The sequence below is a fragment of the Diabrotica virgifera genome, chromosome 7 (genome assembly GCF_917563875.1).
Source record: "Diabrotica virgifera virgifera chromosome 7, PGI_DIABVI_V3a".
Classification (NCBI taxonomy): Eukaryota; Metazoa; Arthropoda; class Insecta; order Coleoptera; family Chrysomelidae; genus Diabrotica; species Diabrotica virgifera.
The window spans coordinates 64,800,166-64,827,528 of record NC_065449.1 but is presented as its reverse complement, the minus strand read 5'-3'; the positions used below and the strand labels follow the sequence as shown (position 1 = coordinate 64,827,528).

At 33.2% G+C, this 27,363-nt stretch overlaps 1 protein-coding gene and 1 pseudogene across 1 annotated transcript in view; one reads left to right on the top strand and one right to left on the bottom strand.

The window, feature by feature from the left end:
• The window catches only part of LOC114328804 (polycomb group protein Psc-like), a 727,697-nt gene that overhangs the window by 460,140 nt on the left and 240,194 nt on the right, over positions 1–27,363 (bottom strand). The window contains exon 4 of the mRNA XM_050656461.1: positions 6,000–6,090. Coding sequence (XP_050512418.1) covers positions 6,000–6,090 — 91 coding nt within the window. The remainder of the gene's footprint in view (positions 1–5,999; positions 6,091–27,363) is intronic.
• LOC114328806 (5S ribosomal RNA) lies at positions 16,171–16,293 on the top strand (annotated as a pseudogene).

Sequence of the window (27,363 nt, the reverse complement as noted above, 5' to 3'; positions counted from 1 at the left end):
TTTCATTTTTCATCTGAATACACCAGTCGGGCGTTTTAGTGCTGAAAACGATTTTCCGCTGCAATTCGTTTTATGAGGGAAAACGTATAGACGTAAATAAATCAATCATCGGAATCGTATACGTAGAAGCAGGATGACCTTTATTGAAAAAGCGCGATAAATTTATAGTCATATTTCGCAATACTTTTCTAGTCGCTAAAAACCAATGAGTTAACGAGGAAACGTGGACATTCCGGATGCAGAACAGAGTGTCACTGTTGATATAATACTCTGGGAAAATTAGGAAAAAAACCAGGAAGAGTTATATACCAGCTATTTTATTGCTGGATTCGAATATTAAGATTGTATTATTTATAGATATGCAAATTCCGCAGAAAGTGTGTTATTTTGTTTATAAACAAATTAGCGCCCAGAAATCTTCTTTTTTTCAATTATTGCTCTGTAACTCCAAAGATTTTAAATTTACACCAAAAACACTCAAATAAAAATTCACCGTAATTTATAGGCTATTGATTATATTCAAAATAAGATAGCTAAAAGGAACTACAACGTTAACGGGGTTTTATTATTTCATATGGTCAATGGACATCTATATATGAAAAAACCGTGGAGTGCTACCATTTAAAGGGGTGCGTTTGTGAGAAATGGGTGAATTAGTCCCTGGGCACAGGTTACATTAGGGTGAGTTTTATGCACTTTTGGTACAAACACGTCTACATAAAAATTGTTCCTGGTTAAATTTCCTATCTAAATATAACTTTTTAAAGTCAAAGATACTTTTTTTACAAAAATATATTCAAAAGAAAAAGCACAAAGAAACCCAAAAGAAATAAATTTTGTTTTTTGTCCCATAACTTTTGTCCACGAGGATATAGGTATAGACATTGCTTCACAGAAAAAAACTTACATATTTTCTATTTAAAGTGATGTTTGGTAGAGGTCATTATAATTTATAGTTGTCGAAATATGGTTTTTCAAAGTTCGCCACTCACAACAAATTTGGGCAATTTTCCTTGTTATTTCGCAAATATTGTTCTGTAACTTTTTTCTACGTAACTTTAGGTATATGAAATGGTACACGTAATAGGAATAGAAATCAATTACCTTTAAAATGGTCTACTGTGTAACGTTGTTCGACTTTTTTTTAAAGAGATTATGGTTTTTCACGGTTTTATACTTTTAACGATTCTTTTTATAATATAATATAAAAATAAAATAAAATAATTATATAATATATTATAATATATTATATAATACCTGATATAAAAAATATTATTTTTTACATTTTTTACGATTATTTTTGAAATTTCTCATTATAACTTTTTTTTTCTTGTACATGAATATACTATCTATACAGGGTGTAACAAAAATACAGGTCATAAATTTAATCACATATTCTAGGACCAAAAATAGTTCGATTGAACCTAACTTACCTTAGTACAAATGTGCACATAAAAAAAGTTACAGCCCTTTGAAGTTACAAAATGAAAATCGATTTTTTCCAATATATCAAAAACTATTGGAGATCTTTTATTGAAAATAGACATGTGGCATTCTTATGGTAGTAGTATCTTAAGAAAAAATTATAGTGAAATTTGGACACCCCATAAAAATTTTATGGGGGTTTTGTTCCTTTAAACCCCCCAAACTTTTGTGTACGTTCCAATTTAATTATTATTGTGGTACCATTCGTTAAACACAATATTTTAAAAACTATTTTGCCTCTCAGTACTTTTTCGAAAAGTCAGTTTTTATCGAGATATTTTAAATATTTGTCAAATCCACCACATGTTTGTATATGCCTAAGTACGATTATGGAGACTCGGTAATATTATGAAAATTTATTTATGATTTACATTTTTAGGTATATTTTGAACCATATAAAAAAGAAGTAATATCTCGATAAGAAGTACCTTCTCGAAAAAATACAAAGAGGCAAAAAAGTTTTAAAAACACTGTGTTTAACTAATGGTACTGCAGTAAAAGTTTAATTGGAACATACACAAACATTTGGGGGGTTTAAAGGAACAAAACCCCCATAAAATGTTTATGTAAACATATTAAAAAAGAAGCCGCAACTCGATAAAAACTGCCTTATCGAAAAAATACTAAGAGGCAAAAAAGTTTTAGAAATATTGGATTTAACTAATGGTACCACAATAATAGTTTAATTGGAACGTACACAAACGTTTGGGGGGTTTAAGGGAACAAAACCCCCATAAAATTTTTATGGGGTGCACAAATTTCACCATAATTCTTTTTTAAGATGTTCCTGCCATAAGAATGCCACATGTCCATTTTAAATACAAAAACTCTAATAGTTTTTGATATATTCGAAAAAATCGATTTTCATTTTGTAACTTCAAAGGGCTGTAACTTTTTTTATGTGCATATTTGTACTAAGGTAAAATAGGTTCATTCGAACTATTTTTGGTCTCAGAATATGTGATTTAATTTATGACCTGTATTTTCGTTACACCCTGTATATTGCGCAACAAAGAGGGCTTACTTTCTGTTCTTTAAAATGGTGTATCATCTATATTTAAATACATAATGGAAACCGAGTGATTCTTTGGTATTTTTTTACCTGTATTATTTAAAATTATTTCTTTTACAAAAATTACATAAACATCAGTCTTAAAAAACATCACTTTAGTTAAAATTATTTAAACGTTGACATTTAAAAAATTTTCAAAATCAAAGTCCATCTCTTCGTTAGCATTAGCTTCAATATCTTCCTCTGACACCTCAGTTATCTTAGAGTTCCCACAATTAGTACCAATGCACATGCACCCTTTGCAGAATATTGAACAACTAATTCCTGTCTTCCTACAACCGCAGTTTTTTGTACATCCTTTGGTACATTTACATGCTATTTTTTCAAGCAAAGCTTGTGGTGCAGGAGCTTTGACAGTAAATATTGGAATTAATCCATATTTTGAAGTTTGCCCGGCCGAGTCAAGTGGATCCAAAGTATTACCTATAAAAAATAAGATTCAATCATAACACACAATCACATAAAAAAGTTATAATGAGGAATTTAAAAAATAATTCTAAAATCAAAAATCGTTGCAAGTACGAATATTTGCGAAATAACAAGGAAAATTGCCCAAAATTGCTGTGAGTGACGAACTTTGAAAAATCATATTTCGAAAACTGTAAATCCTAATGACCTCTACCAAACATCATTTTAAAGAGAAAATATGTAAGTTTTTTTTCTGTGAAGCAATGTCTATACCTATATCCTCGTGGACAAAAGTTATGGGACAAAAAACAAAATTTCTTTCTTTTGGGTTTCTTTGTGCTTTTTCTTTTGAATATATTTTTGTAAAAAAAAGTATCTTTGACTTTAAAAAGTTATATTTAGATAGGAAATTTAACCAGGAACAATTTTTATGTAGACGTGTTTGTACCAAAAGTGCATAGAACTCACCCTAATGTAACCTGAGCCCAGGGACTAATTCACCCATTTCTCAAAAACGCACCCCTTTAAATGGTTTCCGCGGTTTTTTCATATATAGAGATTCATTGACCATATGAAATAATAAAACCCCGTTAACGTTGTAGTTCCTTTCTATAGTACACAATCAATAGCCTATTAATTCAGCACAGAGATATTGTTTTTCAGATTTCCTTCAACGAAAATTTTCCTCGGAAAATCCGAATTTTCCCAACAAAATCTTTAATTTTCAACTAAAATTTTAGGGAAGTAATTATTTATCAATACTTAAATACCCTAATGACATGAAAGCTTTTTTGTAGCAGATTCTGTAGCAGCGGAAGCAGGCGACAATCTAACAAATAGTTTAGCAACAATTAAATTGTTATCAAAAATGGTTTCTCTTGGCATGAGGGATATGTGTTTGAAACTAAAAACATTTTAACTACAAATATTTAAATTTATAGTTTTTTAAACTCTCGAGGGGGGCATACCCTCCCCTTTGGATCCGCTTATGTGTATTGGAAAGAACGTGGCAGGACGCTTCTTTTAAAAGAAAAAAAGTTGAATTGCGAACAATTGTGGTTTCTGAGATACAACCGGTCAAACTTGACCGACATTTGCAACGAAGTTATAAACAATAGGATGATAATCTTCCACCCATTATCTTTTTATTTCGGTCCTCCTTCTACTTACAAATTTCCATATATTAGACTTATAACATAATGTTATAATAATAAAAACGATCGATATTACGCGTGAAAAATAATAAAATTTGTAAAAATGAGATTCTAAAAATTTCTGAGAAATTCTAAAAAAACTAGATGTTCGATTGGGATTAAGAAAAAATAGAATTTCAAAGTTCAAAATCGGTATACGTTCAAAAAATGTATTTTCTCGGCTTCCCAAAGAGCAATTTTCTCCTTTTTTAATCCGAAGTATCTCGAGTAGAGCCACCTAACTAACGCATTACTAAATGGTATTGGTCCGAAGACTACCATCCTATTGTTTATAACTTCGCCGCAATTGCCGGTGAAACTTGACCGGTTGTATCTCAGGAACCACTCCTTGCAATTTAAATTTTTTCTTTTAAAAGAAACGTCCTGCCGCGACCTTTTCAATTCCGTTTTTATAACAATTCATTCTAATAGTTGCCAAGATATTCTATTTGTTTATAATGACAAAAATTGTTTATAACTTTAAAACATTCCCGAAGCCGATCAAGTAGCCCAATTTCAATTCTGTAAAGTACGTTAGAAGGTATAGTGCCTTTTTATACAAAAATCTTAGTTATTCTGGTGTGTCATAATTATTCTGGATATTATTGCGACCGTGAATTTTTAATTAACAATTTAATTGTTACTAAACTATTTGTTCGGTTGTTGCCGGTTTCCGGCAATACAATCTAAGTATGTATTCCAAAAAAGCTTATATGTCACCAAGCTATTAAATTATTGATAAATAATTACTTCCCTAAAAGTTTAGTTGAAAATAAAGACTTTGTTGGCAAAACCCGATTTTCCGAGGAAAATTTCGGAGAAGGAAATCGGAAAAAATTTTTCTGCGTAGAATTAAGAATTAATTTACGGTTGTTTTTGGTATAAAGGAAAAATCTTTGAAGTCACAGAGTAATAATTGAAAAACAAGAAGATTTCAGAGCGCTAATTTCTTTATAAACAAAATAGCACACTTTCTGCGGACTTTGCATACCTGTATTACTAATATATGCAATCTTAAGATTCGATTCAAGCATAAAATAGTTGGTAAATAACTTTTCTTTGTGTTTTTTTCAAATTTGCCCAGAGTATAACGAGGAAACGTGGACAATCCGGATGCAGAACAGAGTGTCGTTATTGATATATAAAAAATAATACTGTCGTAACCACAAGCTGATTTGTCGCTTCTATTCGGATGAATAACAATTTCCATCGATTTCATGGACCACTGACAGAAGGATGATGACCGTTAGGGTCCAAAGTAAATATTTATTCTAAATGGAGATCTGATTGTTTGATGAAAATATACATAACTGCATTTTAATGTTGATAACGAAATTATTTTGTAATTATGAAAATGAGTTGCGGGGGAGTGTTAATGAATGAGAGTAGCATTTTCATCTGGTATGGGTATGATAAGTAATTAAGTATGTATGTAGTTTAATAGTGGAATGTATGTCATCTAGCCATGCATGCACTTAACTTTGTTCTAATACTTTACTTTGCCATCTGCCACATGTCATCTAGCCATACTGTACTTAACTTTGTTTGATCTTGTTTTTGAGACTGATCTATTAACAGATTTATATTGCCACATAAAAAATGTGACAACAATGAACTAAATGTAAAAATGACGGAGAATAATATTTGTTTTGCAATCATAATCGAAGTTTACATCGCAAGACCTCTGACCTTAACAGGCAACCAAATGAACAACAGGAATAACGCATGTTTAACTTCCCTTTTGTGGAAACCACAATAATGACGAAGAAAAACAATTTGAAGCAAACCAATATTTTTTTTATAGTGCCAAATAATAAAATTAATTATTTTCTTCTACTTACTTTAAATTAGGTTTAGCCTTGTTGATGATCACTTCACATATTGGACAGTAGCTGTTGTCTTGGAGAAACTTGATAATGCAGCTTCTACAAACTGAAGGAAAAAATGTGTTAGTTGCAAACATTTAAAGGTACATATTCTGAAACAGCTGCATCATTTCATACAATAATAATAGAACAAATAATCACACAGAAAGGAAAGAATTACAAATACAGAATACGCGGACATCAAAAATGTCAGAACAACATCCTTAATCATATTTTTATTCGTAGGTTGTGTGTTACAAATTCTCTCGACTCTTTTCTGTGGAAGGAGGGCAATATTTTTGTTTGTCATTACATTATCGAAAGAAATCAAAAAACAGTGCCGCAAAGACAAAGCTGATTACATCTCTCAAATATGCAGAGAGATAGAGGAACATGGCTGTCGAAATGAACCGAGGGATTTATTCCAGAAGATCAAACTCCTTACCAGAGAATTTAAACCTCAAACGTGGTCTGTAATAGATAAGGAAGGTAATTTAAAGACCGATACTGATGAAATATTGGAAACATGGCGAAACTACTGTGACGAGCTATATAAAAATAACAAGGTATCAGCAGAACATCAGTGGCCCTCTGACTACCCTAGAGAACCTACTGTCTTACTCGCTGAAGTTAAAGATGCAATTAAATCACTAAAGAGACATAAATCCCCTGGCATTGATTCAATACCATGTGAAATACTACAGTTACTAGGTGACAAAGGAATACATATCGTCCATTCTATCTGTGTCGCTGTTTGGAATTCAGGAAAATGGCCATCTGATTGGTGCACCTCAATTTATATCCCGCTACACAAAAAAGGAACTACTACCAGATGTGAAAACTACCGCACACTGTCACTAATAACACATGCTAGTAAAATCTTGTTGCATATCATTAAAAACAGATTAAAAACCTATCTACATTACCAAATACCTCAGGAACAAGCGGGATTTGTAAAGGGTAAAGGTACAAGGGAACAAATCCTGAACCTGAGACAACCTATTGAAAAGTCTAGAGAATTTCAAGTACCTATGATTATATGCTTCGTTGACTACCAAAAGGCATTTGATTGTGTAAGCTGGATAAATCTGTGGTCAATTTTAATAGAAATGGGCGCACCAATGCACCTGGTGACACTTATTAAAAATCTGTACCAGTCTAATATAGCGACAGTACGACTAGATCAGAAGTTCTCAAACCAATTCAAGACCGAGAGAGGTGTTAGACAAGGATGCGTGTTGTCACCTGACTTATTTAACATTTATGGTGAACATGTCATGAGGATGGTTTTAGAAGGATGGGCCGGTGGAGTAACTGTAGCCGGTAGGAAAATCTCCAATTTGAGATTTGCTGATGACACTACACTTATAGCAGCAAATGAGCAAGAAATGTTTGATCTTCTGCGAAGAGTTGAGCACGAAAGCAATAAAGTTGGTCTGAAAATCAGTAAAGCTAAGACAAAAATAATGGTGGTCGACAGATTCGACACTATTCAACTGACTAACATGTTACAGGAATACCAGATAGTAAATACCTTCGTCTATCTCGGGTCTAGTATAACTAACGATGGCAACTGTGAAGCAGAAGTTCGGAGACGTATTGGTATGGCAAAAAATGCGATGAGTCGCCTAACTAAAGTTTGGAGAGACAGATCTATCTCTCAAAATATCAAGATGAGACTGGTCAATGCCCTTGTATTCTCAATATTTCTATACGGAGCAGAGACTTGGACTCTTCGCGCATGCGAGCGCCAAAAAATTGATGCCTTTGAGATGTGGTGCTGGAGAAGAATGCTGCGCATACCATGGACAGCTCATAGGACAAACGTTTCCATTCTAAACCAACTAAATATTAAAAAAAGGCTGTCCACAATATGTCTGCAACGAATTCTGCAATTCTTTGGTCACGTGGTTCGCAGAGGTGACGACAGTTTGGAGAGATTAATCGTTTCTGGAAACGTTCCGGGGAGAAGATCAAGAGGACGATCACCAACTAGATGGTCCGACCAAATAAAGAATTCAGCTGGAAACTCATTCTGCGAAGCTCTTAGAGCAGCTGAAGATAGGGACCAATGGAGAAACATTGTTAGGAATATTGGAAGAAATCACGATCCTCAGTAATGGGGAAACGACAAGAGAGAGAGAGATTACATAAAATGAAATTAAGTATATAATTGTGTGTAAATAAGTAGCATTTCTTAAATTACTACAATAAACGTACGAAGCATTGATTATTTATATCAACGCTTCGAAAAGAAAAGTAATTTAAATACATAAGAGGTTTATTTAGGTAGTCAAAACAATAAGCCCAAATGAAAGACCAAATTTAAAAGAGCTATAAATATATGCTTTAAAGTTAAATCACTCAACACTTTAATTAAAGAGTTGCAGCAAGTTGTTCAATGCTTGCCTTGTGTCTACACACGTTTTATTAGGTAGACTTCTGAATAGTTACAAAAAAATAGTTATTTATGATATTAAATGTGTTAAAAGTACAATTTTAAGGCACGCATGTGCAGTTCACATGAGTGCCTTAAAAATGTACTTTTTAACACGTATATCATACAATATTTTTTTTACATTATAAATTTATAAAATACAATATTTTGTTAATTGCTGAAACCATCAAACCTATGACCCGTAAAAGGTAGAACTGGTTGTCTACACTCGAGGGGAATGTCTAAAAATTCTTAGCGAAAATATTATACTGTTACATAAACTTGTTTTTTCTACAAACGTGATAAAGATGCAATAATACAGTTTAAATTAAATTTTCAAAAACCTTTTTAACCACCTTTTTCAAATTGCGCAAGTTGTACTATTAATATTAATGTTAATAAATGAAATATAAATATTTTGACGTTTCACAATTTGACAATTCACTTTTAACTGCAGTGCCTTAAATTTTTTAAAGCACTAGTGCCTTAAAGTAACATTTTTAACGTTCCTATGAAGTGCTAAAAATTGCATTTTTAACACAGTTATACAAAAAAATAATTAAATACATTTTGTATAAATAATTAAACAAATTTAGTTACATACAATTGAGCAATCACTAAAGTGACATTTTTAAATCAAATAATATTTTATCCTGTTCTTGTGGTCGTTGTTCTCTGGTATTGCACTGTATAGTAGAAACGAAATTCGGTCAGAATGCCCAAAAAAGTGGCGGTATCAATGTTTGGTATAAATCTTTAAGAAATTCGAGTAGCTGCGTTAAAGATAATCACTTGCCGGTACTCTAACATTGCATTAATCATGTAAAGTCATTTTAGAACTTACAGTAAACACTTGCATATTAGCACAGTATTATTGCTCAATAAATATTAAGCAAGACAAATTAAACTTTTTTTCTACTTTTAAGGACAAAAAAGGAAAGTTTATTAGCTTAACCGAATTCAAAATTTTTCTGCACATCATAATAATTGAGCATTAGTTATTTGGTTATATTCGAGTTGATATCCGAGAAGATTTGGTCTTCACACAATGGTGCCAAACTGAATTTTGTTATTTTCGGTTTAAATTTTCTAGCCAAATGCCAAGTCTACTGTACCCTCTACTCATGATACGCGTACGTAACTACTAACAAGTCTTGTTAACCTATGCAGCATTGTCCGTATATCCAATAAATTTCCTATTAGCATAATTTGAGCAAGAAATCATGTTATTGAAGACTTTAGAAATCACTCCGTGTATCGGCATGTAAGTACAACACGTTTACATTGCACAATCGTTTGCGGACATATGAGTGTTTGTTTTTACCGGTGTGCACGCATATGTATTTGTCTGTGGTTTTAATTTATATATTTTTAAATATTGGCTTGATCTTATTACATCTTTTTACAACCAGACAATGTTCTAACTCTGGTTTTTATTGGTAGCATTTAGTTTACTTGTAACCGTTGACCTGATAATGCTCTGCAAATTGTAGAGAGCGAAACCGGTCGTCGGAATTTAAACAATAAATGATTGCAAGTACATCTGTTTCTTCTTCTTCTTCTTCAGGTGCCATCTCCGCTACGGAGGTTGGCAATCATCATAGCTATTTTAATTTTTGAGGCAGTAGCTCTAAATAGTTGTTTTGAACTGCATCCAAACCATTCTCTCAGATTCTTCAGCCATAAAATTAGGCTTCTTCCGATGCTTCTTCTGCCATCTATCTTTCCTTGCATTATGAGTCACAGGATGCCATACTTCTTGTCCCGCATCACATGTCCGAGATACTATAACTTTCTTTCTTTAATTGTAAGTTCAACTTCCTTCTCTTTACCTATTCTTCTTAGTACTGCGTTGTTTGTAACTCTATCTACCCAGGAAACCCTCATAATTCTTCTATAGGTCCACATTTCAAAGGCGTTAAGTCGTCTCATTGCCTCTACATTTAACGTCCATATTTAACGGCTAATGTTAAATCTTTGCTACATAGGTCCTTTTTCAGTTTCATAAAATTAGAACCTGCTTTTTCGATTCTGACTTTGATTTCTGCAGTGTAGTCATTATTTTCTGTTATAAGTGTTCCTAGGTATATAAGTGTACTTTTTTACTCTTTCGATCTGCTGCTGCTGGCCCTCTACTATCAAGATTTCGTTAATTTTATGGTTGTTTCTACTAATTTTCATAAACTTCGTCTTTTTGATATTGAGAGAGTCCGTACTCCCTAGTACACCTTACTATTTTACTCATGAGTCTTTCCAGGTCTGGTAAACTATCGGCTATTATTACTGTATGATCTGCATGTCTGATGTTGTTCATCAGATATTGCAGTCATGTATCTACTTCATATTAAAATAAAGAGTTAAAATAACTGTCATTTATACACGTAACATCTTTATTAGGTTCATAATAGGTAATGAAATTCTCTTTGGTATATTTTAAAAAAAGCATTCTTTACTATGCGTTTTTTTGTTATATAAATTCGTTATCCTTTTTAACTGTCTTTTGTGCATACAAATCAGTTTTGTCTTTAGTCGTATCCATTTATTCGTTTTCCTATTTTCTAACGAATCAATAATTAATTATTCAACAAAACGAGATATTCTGATCAACTCTTTACTTCAGCTGTTTACTTCTAGGTTGATTAATTAGAATGACGTTTTATTGATTGCTAAGCTATATCCAATAATATACGGATAATACCAAACATTATCTTGTTTCCTAGTTAGTCTTATAAATAACATAATGACTTCTTTAGTTCTTTATAGGAAGCTGTGAAGATGGTATGAGCCATGCTGAAAGTACTCAGCTGATTTAAAAAAATAATTTTTACACACTATCAAAGTTATTTGAGAATATACACTTGTTGCCACTTTGACCTACATTTTACAAGTGTGTACAAAACTTACAGTCTTGTTCAATCTATAATAACAAACATTTTATTCCAATGCTTTTTCCTTTTAAGAGCGTTATAATTAATTGTAGCTGTTGAAAAAGCCTTATTCTGCTTTGTTTTTTCCGCTTGTGCCTGTGTTTGATAAAGTTTGTGCTCCCTATCATGTCATTTAATGCCACAATTAAACTCCCCTAATCGAATAATTCCCCTTTCTGCATTATCCCACTTCATCCATCATAACAATTTCATTTCTGTCGTACACACTTAATGTAATCTTTGTCTTTACCACCCCCACTGGACGATCAATATTTTAGTATAATTGAAACAATGTAAAGAAATAATAAATAAAAACCTTTACAAAGTTGTGAATACCGTGCTCTCTTCTTCTTCGTTGTTAAAAATTATCCATATTACGGCTTGGTCACAACTCTTATGATGTCGCTTATTATACTGTAATAGGGAACTTAAACATTTTTTTTGCACGATTGATCATTTTTGACTGTTTACCGTGACAGATTTTACGTCAGTAGGTGACATTTACTAGCAACTCGACGGTAAGTAATCCAACTCGACGGTAAGTACTCCAACTCGACGGTAAGTAATTCACTTACCGTCGAGTTAAAAAATCTCTTAATTTTAATTTATTTTTTGAAAGAATAAAGAAAACTAACGAATTATTTATTAATATTGAAACTTCTGGTACAATTTGTTAAATTATTTAACTAATCCCACTTGTTTGGGCTGTGGTTTCACTTCTAACAGAAACTCCTGCAGAATCGCATACATTAGTAGTATTACTAGTATTGCACAATATTTTTTCGGCAAAATCTATTTTATTTTGAAGAGAATCTTCTACATAGCTTTCTGCCACTGTCGATGAACGCCAACCTCCATGACGCTTTAATCCGAGGACATCAACACCTTTATTAGCCAAAAGCGTTGCTGATGTCCTCCTGAACGAATGGCCAGTATAGTTCTCGGGATTAGGCAAATTTAAGAATTTGGCAATTTGAGAAGGCCAGCCCCCGATTGTCCCTTTCCCTATTACTTGGGCACAACATTTTCCTTTGGCGTATCTTAAGAACAAATGATTTGATTTTACTTGTAATGGACGAAGTTTTATATACTTTTGCAGAATTTCTAAATATGGAATTTTATCGTCTGGTTTATTAACGACTGTAAAAGTACGCTGGATGTTCGTTTTTGTATTGGGTACTTTTACAATCATTAAACCATCGGTTTGTTGGATGTCATTCATAGTAATATTATATAATTCTTCTCTTCTACAGGCACCAGATATTCCCAATATCATTGCGACCTACAAATTATGAAAAAATCTTCATTAGAGTATTTCTTTTACCTAAACTAGCTTATATTACCTTGTGAACTAGAAATTCTTCATCCGGTGCTTCCATCAGAAATTTTTCAAATTGCTCCCGTGTAAAAATGCTCGCTTTCTTAGGCCTATAGCCAACATTTTTTCTCTTCAAATACGCGATCAAAGTTGAAAACTTGGAAATATCAATGCCATCATAAAGAAAAACGGTGGATTTAATCATTGAATATTCTGCCCAGAGGCTTCCAGGAGCTTTCAACTGCCTATATGTCTTTGAACGAAATATGCCAATAGAGTCTTTTCTTCGATTCTTAAATTCTTGCCTTCGCACCATTTTTTAAAACTTTGGTAGGTATTTTGATAACGGATTTTGGATTTGTCGGGAATAATTGCGGAACACCCTTCTTCCCAAGCCCGTTCAATTTCTTCAAATTCACTTTCGCTCATATTTTAATTTATAATTAAAATTGTACTTAAAATTATTGACAACTAAATAAAAACTCAATTCTCCATTGTTGTTATGCACCCTAGTTACTACCTAACAACCAAAGTATCTATCTTGATAAAATGAATGAAACTAGTCAATATGACGAAAATGTTAATTTTATAATTTATAATGGTATCAATCGTGCAAAAAACGTTATAAGCATGTCGAACGTTAAGGGTAACCGATTTCAGACAATAATTGGAGTCGTCGCTCCGCTCCTCCTCCAAACAATTGTCTTCGATCGGTATAAAACCCTTACCGTTATCCATACTTAATATACTATGTTTGTTACATAATAATGTTCAGTTTTGTTTAAAAATGAGATTTCCAAAATTTGACGCTTCAAAAACTCGTAATAACTTAGAAATACATATTTAAAGTCTTCTGCGGTATAAAATAGTTCATACGACTTGTGACGTCACATAGTTTTACATTAGTTATTATTATGGTTATATTTCGCTGTGTCTAGGTACACGCTAACGTGTACGCAAATAAAAAAGTTAGGTACACGCAAATTAAACTTGATCAATGAGCCAGTGACTTCATTATTTAACGTGCGCAGTGACTGTATATTTTGGTACATGCTATTTTGATATGTTTAGTGCTTGTTTGATAGAAAAATACTTGCTAAGGGAAGGGAAGCAGAACTATTCAGATGTTTCAAAATTAATTGTAATAAATCAGTGTATATATAAAAGTATATTATTTAGGTTAGCAAAATAAATATATGTATTTAGTTGACATGACACGTACAAAATATTGCTAAAATAATTTTTATACGTAAGTTAATTATTATAATCAACTATTCTAAATGGGAAATGAGCCACAATTTAACTAAAAAATGATTTTATTAACGTTTCGACGTCCAAATCGGATGTCATTGTGAAAATACAAAAATTAGTCAGATTAAATAAATTATTAAAAAAATGTTTTACTAAGCAAGAACATTTTTGTTTAATTTAATAATATTTTGTATTTTGACAACGACGTCCGATTTAGACGTCTAAACGTTAATAAAATCATTTTTTTAGTTAAATTGTGGCTTAGTTCCCATTTAGAATAGTTGATTATAAAGACGCCACAAGGAAATAGCGTCAGAACAAGTTAATTATTATTGTAAAAGCTTTAGGTCTTCCTTTTATTTAAATTTTGGACGGTAATACTATTTCACTTATACAGTGCAACCTCGATTATCCGTCAGGGCACCGGACCAAGGGTATGACGGATAATCGAAAAGACGGTTAACAGAACATTAAAAAAAATTCATAGTACAACTCTCAAATTTTATTTGTAAGTATGTTTGATGATATAAGATTGTTTGATAACATAAGAGGGATTTGTGTTCGTTCATTCCAATTAATTTGGTTCAGAATATTCTGAAATCTGTGTTTGTTTTACTGTTGCTTCAAATTTTGCAACGAAGAATTTCTTAATCCGCGTAAAATCATACAATCTTCTTTATTGACTTCTTCTTGTCGAGAATATCACTTAATGAATTGTTGTATGTGCGTTGCAGCTTCTCTAGCTTTTTTACGCAAATCTTGGTTTGCGCAAATGCGGTGATAGCAACTATACATTTCAACGAATTTCGTTTGGCTTATCGCAATGCTCAAACAAAATGAATTGATGGCTCAATTTTAGCTTATGTAGTCTATACAACTTATGTATGGACCCTGACGGTTAACAGAGGTGACGGTTAATGGAGAGACGAATAATCGAGGTTCCACTGTAACTCAAAAAATATATATTAATTTATAGTCTCTTAACTTTTTCATACTGTTTTAAAATGTTGTTAAACTCATTAAAGCAACTAAATAATTGCCTACGCTGCATAGTTAATTTAAAAACAAACACTAAAAAATAAAAAATAAGAAATCTTAAAGTGTAAACACAACGCGATTAAACAAATTCCAACACTCTGACACTGTAACTTTTTATTTGCGTACACGTTAGCGTGTACCTAGACAGAGCGTTATATTTAGGTATATTCTTCTTCTCCTTCTTTATTTTATTGGCCTGCACCTACTTGGGTATTTAGCCAGCTCGTCGTCGGGAATAAATGAAAAATATTTATATTCTAATGACATTTATCGTATGTCGTTGTAATAATATAAACCAGTTTGTTGAGATTGGAGTTTGATACAGTTTTTGAAGAGAAGGAAAGAAGATTTACTATTGAAAATAAAACCGTTTTGTAAAAGTACAAATTTTCTATGAATAGTTCAAACGATCAAAAACCCTTTTAACGTCACATAACTGTATTTTTTACTGACGTTTATAATGTCTAATTTAAAATTATATACAATTTTGTTTACTTTTTGGTGTAAAATGTAAATGCACAACCATATGACGTCACGACGCGTTTTTTGCTGGCTGGAATAATTTGAATTTTTAATCGTCTTTAGGGGAAAAACGAAAGACAAACAAAACTTTTTTATCATTGATACATGTTTTAAATTATGTTCTGTTGTGATTTATAACATTTTTTTCCAATTTAAAATTTTATGCAAGTTCCCTATTCATTTCTCCAATAAGTAATTTTGTTTTGGTATTACATACTTGATATTACTATGTAGGTTGAATCCTTGGTACTGATTTGGATCTTTTAGGTCTATCCTTTCTTCACAACCATTCATTACTATGATTTTTTCGATCAAAATTTCTGGTTTCAATTATTCTTCTCGTGTTTTGGGGTTATGGACGTCTTCTTTTTAATCAAGAGCTCTTCTATTTCTGTGTCATGGTTATATTATTACTTTCCTATAGTTATATGTTTATGAGTTCCTTGTTTATCTTATGTTATCTTATGATGTTCGTTGTATGTTTAGTTCGTTGGAGGATACTGTCTTGTTTCGAGTTTCCGAACGTCAATACCTCTTGGGGGTATTTTCTTAACTATTTTCTTCAGTCGGTTTAGTAAGAGCCAGCAATAGGTTGTCGTATGGTATGGTCACCTACCTACTTCATTTTGGTATCAATTTGTTTCATTTACTATCGGCAACGGCCATACCACACTGAATATACCAGTTCTCGTCCGATCACCAAAGTCAGGCAGTGTCGGGTACGGTTAGTACATACTTGGATGGGTGACCGCTTGGGAACACCGCATGTTGTTGCCCTTCTTTTTTGTCTGTTTAAATTTTGATATTATTTTAATAGGGTTTTAATAAGAATTAGTTGACATTTCAGTTTTGGCTGCCCCTGGATAAGTTTTACAGGATATAACTGTATTGCGATATTGGCTGTTTATTATGTTATAACCAAGTACTACTAGTAAATATGGTTTCTAACAATGATACAATGATATGATCATTATCAACTAGGAGATATCCAAGTGCGCAATCTTCTTGGGTTAATTATCATGATTGTATAATCTATTTATCGACAGGGTCAAGTGGAGACACTTATGGCGAATACTAAAAGAAGTAGGCGTACCTCAACACCTTATTTCGCTTAGAACTGAACTATACGAACACACTACTGGATCAGTTCTTGACACACTTTCAAACGAATTTCATCCAGAACGGGGTGTCAGACAGGGATGTATACTGTCTCCACAGTTATTCAATATATCGTCGGTATACTGCGAAAACCAGGTAAATGACAAATTTTAAAATATTGAGTTAAGTATACCAAAATTCTCAGCTTTTTACGCTCTACATACAGGCAAAACCCAGTAAATGATACGACTTACCATTCAACAGATAATTTGTGTGATAAACAAATAAGTTACACATAACCAACTTTTCATTTTCAAGTAAAACAATATATCGCTACTTACTTCCACAAAATTAAAGTTCTGTTGCATGTAAAACCAAGTAAGCGCACATATATTATTTTGCCGGACAACAATATATTTCTACTGCTGTATACCATATTCAGTAAAAAGGTGATAAATGTCTTTAATATATTTTACATGTATATTTTATTAAAATTTCTCATTCATATCGACTGGTAAAATCGATAGTATCGACTATGTTTCTTTAAATGGTCAAGAGGTACGGGTATGTGAGAAGTTTTTTTGTAAGACACTTTGTATATCAGCGTCGTTAATGCAAGATTTTGTAAGAAAAATTGATATTCTATGTTGTTATGCAGATACGGGCAAAAGAGGCAAGCATATACTGCCAAATAAAACAAGCAATGAAAACCGAAAAATTGTGAAGGCTCATATTGAGTCTTTTCCAATCATGGTCCCACATCATATTCGCCAAAGTTCGAAGCGAAGATATTTGGACAAAAATTTGAGTACAAAGAAAATGTATCAACTTTCCTTATATAAATGATTGTCAGCTGAAGAAACCGGAAGGTATTAGCGAAATTACATACCGAAGAATATTTTCTAACGACTATAATTTAAGCTTTATTGTCCTAAATAAGATCATTGTGTAGTTTGTAATAAATAATATTAATTAGCCCTATCATATTATGATATGGCTAATCCAAATAAGAAACCGGATTTAGAAAACAGTTACAAACAACATCAGAAAAAAAAGAAGTATGGAATCTCGAAAAACGAAATGATAAGAAAAGCTCTAATCAACAACGGAATTTTGTTTCAATCACCTTCGATCTACAGGCTATACTACAGATTCCAGATTAACTGGACAATTCATATATTCTTCCCGAAAATTATGGGTCTACAATTTGTGTGTAAATGAAGCCGCATTACCAAATGCAGCTTACCGTTTTGCCTGGTCAGAAATTAACGGTAGTCGAGGAAGTTCTGAAATAGAAAGCATTATACTCAACTACTTATCAAAATGTGTCCCAGAATATGTAAGCAGGTGAAATAAGTGTATTTTCTTATACCTGCGGAGGACAGTATCGTAACATAAATTTTTAGAGTCGGGACATTCTTGTATGGAAGTTGACTCTATACATAGCACCATCTAAACCGCTAGAAATCAGGTCTCTCTATGGTATGCCAGATTACTGTTTTTTCAAAATGCAAGGGAAACTAAAAATGTCAAGGTCAATGATAAAAAAGTATGTATAGAACCATTCAAGTGTAATTTTAAATAGGTACTACGACTTTTATGATTTAAAAAAATTATCACACACTCTAATTAAAAACCGAACAAAAGACCAAAACGGCGAAAAAATAATGTGGTTTAAGATAAAAAGATGAGATTCGTGAAAGAAGGGACAAACAGAATCCATTTCAATTATGATGCGTCACCAAGCTTCATTTCCTTATTTTATTGTCGACTGCATGGCAGTCGACAAGAAAAAAGCAAGCTGGGTTATCAACTAACATAAGCATGCTTATGTTAGTCGATAAAAACTTGCCATCTAGCATAGCAAAAAACAGAGATTTGTTACAGCTATTTGATAAGGGATTGATACCGGAGGAATATAACAGGTGGTATCGTATTTTACGATGCCAATGGCATCTTGTCAGATCCTGCTTTCAGTGACTAAACACAGGGTCACTACAAGAAGAAATAAAACGTAGATGTGATCTAGCAAAAATCGCCACAGCAAAAATGACCACAATATGGAAGGACTGTCAAATTTCAAGAGCGTTAAAGATGAGGTTGATCAACTGCTTAATATTCCCAATACTGACCTACGGATGTGAATCTTGGACCCTGAGAAATTCGGAAAGAAGAAAGATAGACGCCACTAAAATGTTCTGTTGGAGACGAATGCTACGAATTCCTTGGACCGACCATAGAACAAATAATTCAATTTTAAGGGAGCTTAAAGTTAGCCAACGACTCTCCAGTAAAGTCCATCTCCAACAATTAAAATACTTTGGACATGTTATGAGAGCAAACACAGAAAACATGGAAAGACTCATTATACAAGGAAAGGTGGAAGGCCGAAGATCACGAGAAGGATCCCCAACAAGATGGATCGATCAGATTACAGGAATATGCAAAAGACCTATGCATGAGTTAAAAGAAATGACCAGAGACAGAGATCTTTGGAGACGGACAATTCACGACATCACGTCGACCACTACACTCCCTCCGGGGGGTCAGGATTGAAGAGAGAGATAATCTATTTCCTGGCAAAATTCTCCTTTTTCGTTATTTACTCCCTGTTTGAAAACTCCCGTCACTTGTTGAATCTTTTCTTTTCCAACCATGTTTTTCATGTCATTCAATACGATGTTGGCCACGTGATGCGGAACGAAGAAAAATATCGAGTTCTTCAACTCGTCATGCAGGGCAAAGTACTTGGCAGGAGAGGACCGGGACGCCGTCGTATCTCGTGGTTGAAAAACCTCCGACAATGGTTTGGGATAACCTCCGCGGAGCTGTTTCGCAGAGCAGTCAACAAAACAATGATAGCCTTGATGATCGCCAACATCCGGACCGGATAAGGCACTGAAGAAGAAGAATACGATGTTGACTTCTTCCTTTTTTGCGTGTTTGAGGACAATTTTAAGTTTTTCAAAAAACTCTTCTATATCGGCTGTCGGTGCATATGTTATTTAGATCGAATGGTTTTGCATTGATCTTGATTAAGACGACTCTTCTCAAGATAGGGATGGATTCTTTTACAGCTGCCTTGAATTGTTTGATAAAACTTATTGCCATTCCGTCTTTTGTTTCTAGTGGTATCGTCGACTGAGAATGATGTTCGTCTATGACGTATTCTTCTGAATTTGGCCATCTTGTTTCGCTGAAAGATATCTGTTTGAAAGTCGTTTCATCTCTTTTAATATATTTGCCACCTTTCCATGTGATGATCCTCTTTTTTGGATCGTTTTAATGACATCATTTAGTATGGTATAGTTAGACCCAAACCCAGACATCCAAAGTGAAAGTTATCCTCCAACACCAAATTGTTCTATATGGTCCACATAATGTTCAGAAAAAAGTCACACCATTTTGAGCATCGGGTTTGGGGGGGGGGGGGAGAGGGGGAGATATCTGCAAATTCGTAGTTTTTTACGTTTTTCGTCAATATTTCTAAAACTAAGCTGTTTAGCATGAACAACCTTCTACACAAAATTGTTCTACATTAAATTTGAAATAAAAAAGGTCCTATGCATAACCCTTCTAAAATGAACGGTTCCAAAGTTACGGAGGTAGTATAGTATAATTGGTCCAAAAAAAGGCCTAACCCAGACATCCAAAGTAAAAGTTTTTCTTCAACACCAAATTGTTCTATATGGTCCACATATTGTTCAGTAAAAAGTTACACCATTTTAAGCGTCCGGTTTGGGGGGGGGGAGATGGGGGAGAAGTCGGTAAATTAGTAGTTTTTTTAAGTTTTTCGTCAATATTTCTAAAACTATGCCTTAGCGTAAGGAATGTTCTATAGAAAAATGTTCTACATAAAATTTAAAACAAAAAAGGTTGCATACATAATTGTTATAAAATCAACGGTTCCAGAGTTACGGAGGGTGAAAAGTGGAGGTTTTCGATACTTTTTATATTTACCGATTTCTCCCCCCTCTCCCCCCAAACCCGACGCTCAAAATGGTGTGACTTTTTCTGAACATTATGTGGACCATATAGAACAATTTGGTGTTGAAGGATAACTTTCACTTTGGATGTCTGGGTTTTTGGTATAGTTATATCATAAATATTGCCCAAAAAATATAAAAAGTATCGAAAACCTCGACTTTTCACCCTCCGTAACTCTGGAACCGTTGATTTTATAACAATTATGTATAGAACATTTTTTGTTTTAAATTTCATGTAGAATATTTTTGTATATAACACTGTTTACCCTAAAGCATAGTTTTAGAAATATTGACGGAAAACGTAAAAAAACTACTAATTGGCCGGCTTCTCTCCCATCTCCCTCCCAAACCGGACGCTCAAAATGGTGTAACTTTTTGCTGAACAATATGTGGACCATATAGAACATTTTGGTGTTGGAGGAAAACTTTTACTTTGGATGTTTATGTTAGGCCTTTTTTTGGACCAGTTATACTATAACTACCTCCGTAACTTTGGAACCATTCATTTTAGAAAGATTATGCATAGGGCCTTTTTTATTTAAAATTTAATGTAGAACAATTTTGTATAGAAGGTTGTTCATGCTAAACCGCATAGTTTTAGAAATATTGGCGAAAAACTTAAAAAACTACGAATTTACCGAATTCTCCCCCCTCTCCCCCCAAACCCGACGCTCAAAATGGTGTGACTTTTTTTTGGACATTGTGTGGACCATATAGAACAATTTGGTGTTGAAGGATAACTTTCACTTTGGATGTCTGGGTTATGCCATCTTTTGGATCAACTATACTATACTAATTGGCAAACGGGGAATTCTTAGCCTTACGTTAATACGAAAATATAGTCTAGATTAGATATATTCTGGTTCAAAAGTTTCTCTTTGTAAGCGGGAACAATATAGAACTTCTCAAGATACCCTAACATACACCTTCTTAAGAGCAATATAGTCAACCACATATTCCTTATTTTTTTTTTTTTGAATGTGTAAAAACTTCCTACGCTTATTCTAAACATTTTTTTTAAATTTTTTTCTGTAGTATTTTTCGATTTTCAGAAAAAATTAACAAAATATTTTATAATTCTACCTTCTTTTGTTTATGTATTTATTTTAAATCAGCTCATATAATTTTAAAATTACTGGCCCGATGTTAATTAATTTGGTATGTTTTTTAAAAGTGTTCCAAACGCTAATTCCCGGATATGTAGTTTTACAGGTTATAATTATCTGATAGAATAACAAAGTCGGCTTTCGGCTCTATATAGAGGCTATACATATTTAAACAAGCAATTCCATTTGTATACAACGACACCAACTGAAACTGAAACGCTTCAACAAAATGAAAATAGTGAAATATACCAACCTAAAGTATTTAAATGCTAATACATACAATGGAATAGAATATTATATAGTTCAACTGAATGCTGAGGATATTTTAATTTGTTTTATGCAAAAAATGACAAACACGACAAAAAAACTATTAATCAATATAACGAGAAGGTTTAAACAACTCAAATATACCAGTATACAGCAAACAAGACTAACAAAGACAAACTACTGAGGAAACCAGGGGCGGATCTAGACATTTTACCTTAGGAGGAAAATTTTGCCTTAGAGGGGGGGGGGGGGATTTCCAAGGAAACAATAAACAAAAGACATAAAAAAGATAAATCCAAAGTATCTAAAGAACATAAATAATAACTTACATGCATTAAGCTCCCTAAATTTTCCTAACTAGCACGTTTATTGGGTTGAATTTGTCTGTCATTCTTTTTTTTCTATTGGAATGGAAACGCGCTATTTATAGCCCGTTTAGGCATGTGGCTCTTCAGGGTGAAGGAACCTCCTTTTCAGGAGTATAGGGACGATAAGAGTAAGCTTGTTGTGACTGTTAGGTGAAGAGTGAAGGAGCAAAATTGCTAGTGGAGCAGGGGTTCAGAAGGTGGTTTTAGCACAGAAGCTATAGATATGAAGGAGGGAAGTTGCCGTAGCCCAGTAAAGCGTCCAGTCAGCCAAGGAGGGTCCAAATCTGTCACCATAGAGGAACGGTTCTTGGATCAGCATGTGGGGATGCAGCTTGGTTATCTGCGATATATTAGGGGTTTTTTCTATTGGTGTCCATAGAAAAAACCCCTAATATATCGCAGATAACCACGCTGCATCCCCACACGCTGATTTTTCTATTGGTGTCCATTCGTTTATATACTGTACGTTACATTTTATTCTAATAATATGGTATAACTAGACCCAAACCCAGACATCCAAAGTGAAAGTTATCCTCCAAACACCAAATTGTTTTATATGGTCTACTTACATAATGTTCAGAAAAAAGTCACACCATTTTGAACGTCGGGTTTGGGGCGAGAGAGGGGAGAAATCGGTAAATTCGTAGTTTTTTACGTTTTTCGTCAATATTTCTAAAACTATGCGGTTTAGCATGAACAAACTTCATGAATAAAAAAGACCCTATGCATAATCCTTCTAAAATAAACGGTTCCAAAGTTACGGAGGTAGTACAGTATAATTGGTCAAAAAAAGGCCTAACCCAGACATCCACAGTAAAAGTTTTCCTCTAACACCAAATTGTCCACATATTGTTCAGTAAAAAGTTACACCATTTTGAGTGCCCGGTTTGGGGGGAGATGGGGGAGAAGTCGGTAAATTAGTAGTTTTTTTACGTTTTTCGTCAATATTTCTAAAACTATGCTTTAGCGTAAACAATGTTCTGTACAAAAATGGTATACATAAAATTTAAAACAAAAAAGGTCCTATTCATAATTGTTATAAAATCAACGGTTCCAGAGTTACGAAGGGTGAAAAGTGGAGGTTTAAATACTTTTTACATTTTTTGGGTAACTGATGATGATTTTGGGTGGTGAGGTTGACGCTTCTTCAAGGGCTTATCACTAACATACCATCGGCCACTGAAATAGCAAAGTTATTTACAAAACACAATCCTGTTAAAGAAAATTTCTTTCATCAGTAATAATATTATAAATATAAAAAAATATAAAATGCATCGAAAACCTCCACATATCACACTCCGTAACTCTGGAACCGTTGATTTTATAACTATTATGTATAGGACCTTTTTTGTTTTAAATTTTATGTAGAACATTTTTGTATAGAAAATTGTTTACGCTAAAGCATACTTTTAAAAATATTGACGAAAAACTTAAAAAAACTACTAATTGACCGACTTCTCCCCCATCTTTCCCATCCCCCCCAAACCGGACGCTCAAAATGGTGTAACTTTTTACTGAACAACAATATGTGGACCATATAGAACAATTTGGTGTTGGAGAAAAACGTTTACATTAGATGCTTGGGTTAGGCCTTTTTTTGGACGAATTATACTATACTACCTCCGTAACTTTGGAACCGTTCATTTTAGAAAGATTATACATAGGACCTTTTCAAGGCTACGAATTTACCGATTTCTCCCCCCCCCCCCCACCCAAACCCGACGCTCAAAATGGTGTGACTTTTTTCTGAACAGTATGTGGACCATATAGAACAATTTGGTGTTGGAGGATAACTTTCACTTTGGATGTCTGGGTTATGCCATCTTTTGAATCAATTGTATCATACTATAATGTCTTCACTCTTTTTTCGATATCTCAGCCTATTTCCTGTATTCTTCTCAGTACTCTCATTTCTGTCATTTCCAGTAGTCTTTGTGTTGTAGCTGTATAGGTATCGGGTCTTGTTTCTAATGCATATATTATTATTGGTCTGACACTGGCTTTAAAAATTCTTCGAGTTCATCTCAGTGTTAATATGTCGGTTTCACCATATTTCCTTTTGCAAACCATAATAATCAGGTTCCATTTGATATGATAATTTTTCGTTCTTCTTAGAGTGAATGTGTTTCGTTCGTTATTGTCTTATAATTATCATATGCCTCTTGTGTCTTGGTTGACATGTATTTTAGGTAAGCTGTTTTCTTTTCTTTGCATGTTTCCTTTAGTTCTGTACAAAACCATGGAGTTCTTCGCTCTGGAAGTGATCAATTTTTATCAGCCAGAACTTCCTTAGGCTGAGGCTGAGATATTAGACTTAATTTTTGCCCAGCTTTCTTCGACTCCGTTACTTTCTGTGATACGTATCTTTCTGATTCTTTATGTTATTCTTTTTTGGACTAGGTATCTTGTGGAGTCATCCTGTAAGCTTTGGACTTTAGTAGATAGACTCAATTCAATAATTACGCTCCACTTCGACTATTTCCTCCCTTAACACAGAAAATATCGACGGTGCAAAAAAATGTAAAAAATAAATTGTAGGAAATCGCATTTTCAACAATTTAAGTTTGTACGATTTTTGTCAAAAAGTTGAAAATGGCGGAGATATTGAACAAGAATGATTTTTTTTTGCTAACACAACGGCTGAATTCAGTCACGATTTTACACTACTATTGACCCTCTCCCTAAAGGTTAGAATAATAAAATATGGGGAGTTCGTCAAGCAAGGTTAAATGTTATCCCGACTAAATTAAATGTATTTTAACAAGAGCTATATTTTGTTTGACGTTAAGAACGGAACATTACGCTTTTGGAGATCAATGTTGCTAAACTTCTCAGCCACGGGTGGCTACTCGACTGCCGATATACGATTCATTCTAATCAGTACGGCGTGGCATCGGTGCGCTTTCATTGTCCATAAGAAATACATTGGCCTATCTAAGCAACGTTCCGTTCTTAACGTGAAACGCTGTAAAAGTTTCTCTTTGGTTATATTCCGTTTTTTATATACATACACACCGGCAAAATTAGCCGAACACCTTAAAAATGGGACATGTTTGATGTCTTGAATTTCCTAAACCACTGGTTCGATTTGAGTGATTCTTTTAGTATGTTATAGCCTTATTATTTAAGAATATCGTTGTAATAATATTGTTGCTAGACAGGTAAATATCATTTTATACCGGGTGTACCAAGCATACTGTGTTTTTTTCTTAAAGTTTGGAACACCCTGTGGAATATTCTAGCATATGTAAAACATTAAAATTAATACTCGATTGTAGACTTAGGCTTTCTTAACATTTTCCTTTTTGATTCATTTACTTATGTAAGATAGTAAAAAAGTTATGTGCGTTAACAACTATCCATGTTTTTCATCAATAAATCCTCATAGTAGGGGAGGAAAGTATGTATACTAAATTTGCAGTTACTCGAGCGTTATGGGGACCTATTGGATTGTGAAGAGTATGTGCTAAAATCAGAAAAAGATTAAGTTAAGTTTTCCATAAAGTGGGGGACTTTTCATTTTTTAATTTAATTTTCCATTTGAAACAATCATTTTTCTCCGATTATAGCGCTATCTATCCATAATTAGAAAAAATGTGTCGAATAAAAGTTGCTTATTTTTACGTAAAAAATCCAAATCTAAAATAAAAATTGGGGGCTCCTATTTAAGATTTTAAATTAAATCCCCCACCCCACCTCCGTGGGGGCTTGTGACACCCCACGGAGAGGGGTGGGAGGTAAATTAAAAAGTTTAAATACGAACCCTGCGATATTTCGCGAAATGAACATCAGATCGTAAAACTGCAAAATACACCTATTCAATATTTTTCAAAAATCCACCGAATGGCACCAAACACGACCCCCCACGGAGGTGGGGTGGGGGGTTACTTTAAAATCTTAAATAGGAGCCCCCAATTTTTATTGCAGATTTGGATCCTTGACGTAAAAATAAGCAACTTTTATTCGCAACATTTTTTCCAATTATGGATAGATATAGCCTATATTTCCTATAATCGGAAAAAACGATTGGTGGAAATGGAAAATTAAATTAAAAAATGGAGAGTCCCACACTTTATGAAAAACTCCTAAATATACAGAATCAAATCATTTAAATAATATTTTAGTAAAATCTATACTGAGCGACTTTGTGGATTATACAGGAATTTACACAGATGGTTCTAAAAATAAAACAGGAGTAGGATGTGCTATGTATGTGCAAAATACCCATCAACATAATAATTATAAATTATCTAGTAGTATTTTTACATCTGAGATTATAGCCATCGAAAAAGCTCTAGAATGGATCAAAGAGAATAATATTGAAAAAGCTGTGATAATAACAGACTCCAGATCTGCAATATATGCAATTCAAAACACTGATTTTAATTCATACAAATCAAAAATTTTATGTAATATAAAAAATAATTTGTCTAAAGTGGAAGTAGTATTTATATGGGCAAAAGGGCATGCCGGTATACTGGGTAATGAGAAAGTGGATGAGTTGGCCAAAGATGCAATAAAAAATGGTGAGATCCTAACTCAGATCTTATCGACAGATGCAATAAATGACGTCAAAGATAGAATAAATAAAATATGGAAAAAACAATGGAAAAATATTTCAAGCATATCAAAAAATTTATATTTTTCTTTACATCAAGAACTTCCTCCGCCACCTGAATACATATTTAAGTATAACCTGCCAAAGCAAGATATTTCTACTAACGTCAGATTAAAAACTCGACACGGAAAATATGAGGCACATCTGCACAAATTAGGAATAGTTAATTCATCAGTCTGTTTTTGTGATAATGTTTCGATTAGAGATTTGAACCATATTTTCTTTGAATGCAAAATTAACGAGAGATATATAAATCAATTGTATTACAATTTACGACAAACACAAGTTCATTTTCCAATTAGTATAGAATATCTACTAAGTTGTCATAAAATGGAAATATTTAAATTACTCATAAACTACTTGAAAGAAACAAATATAGTCATTTGAGTCAGATAGGTGGGAAT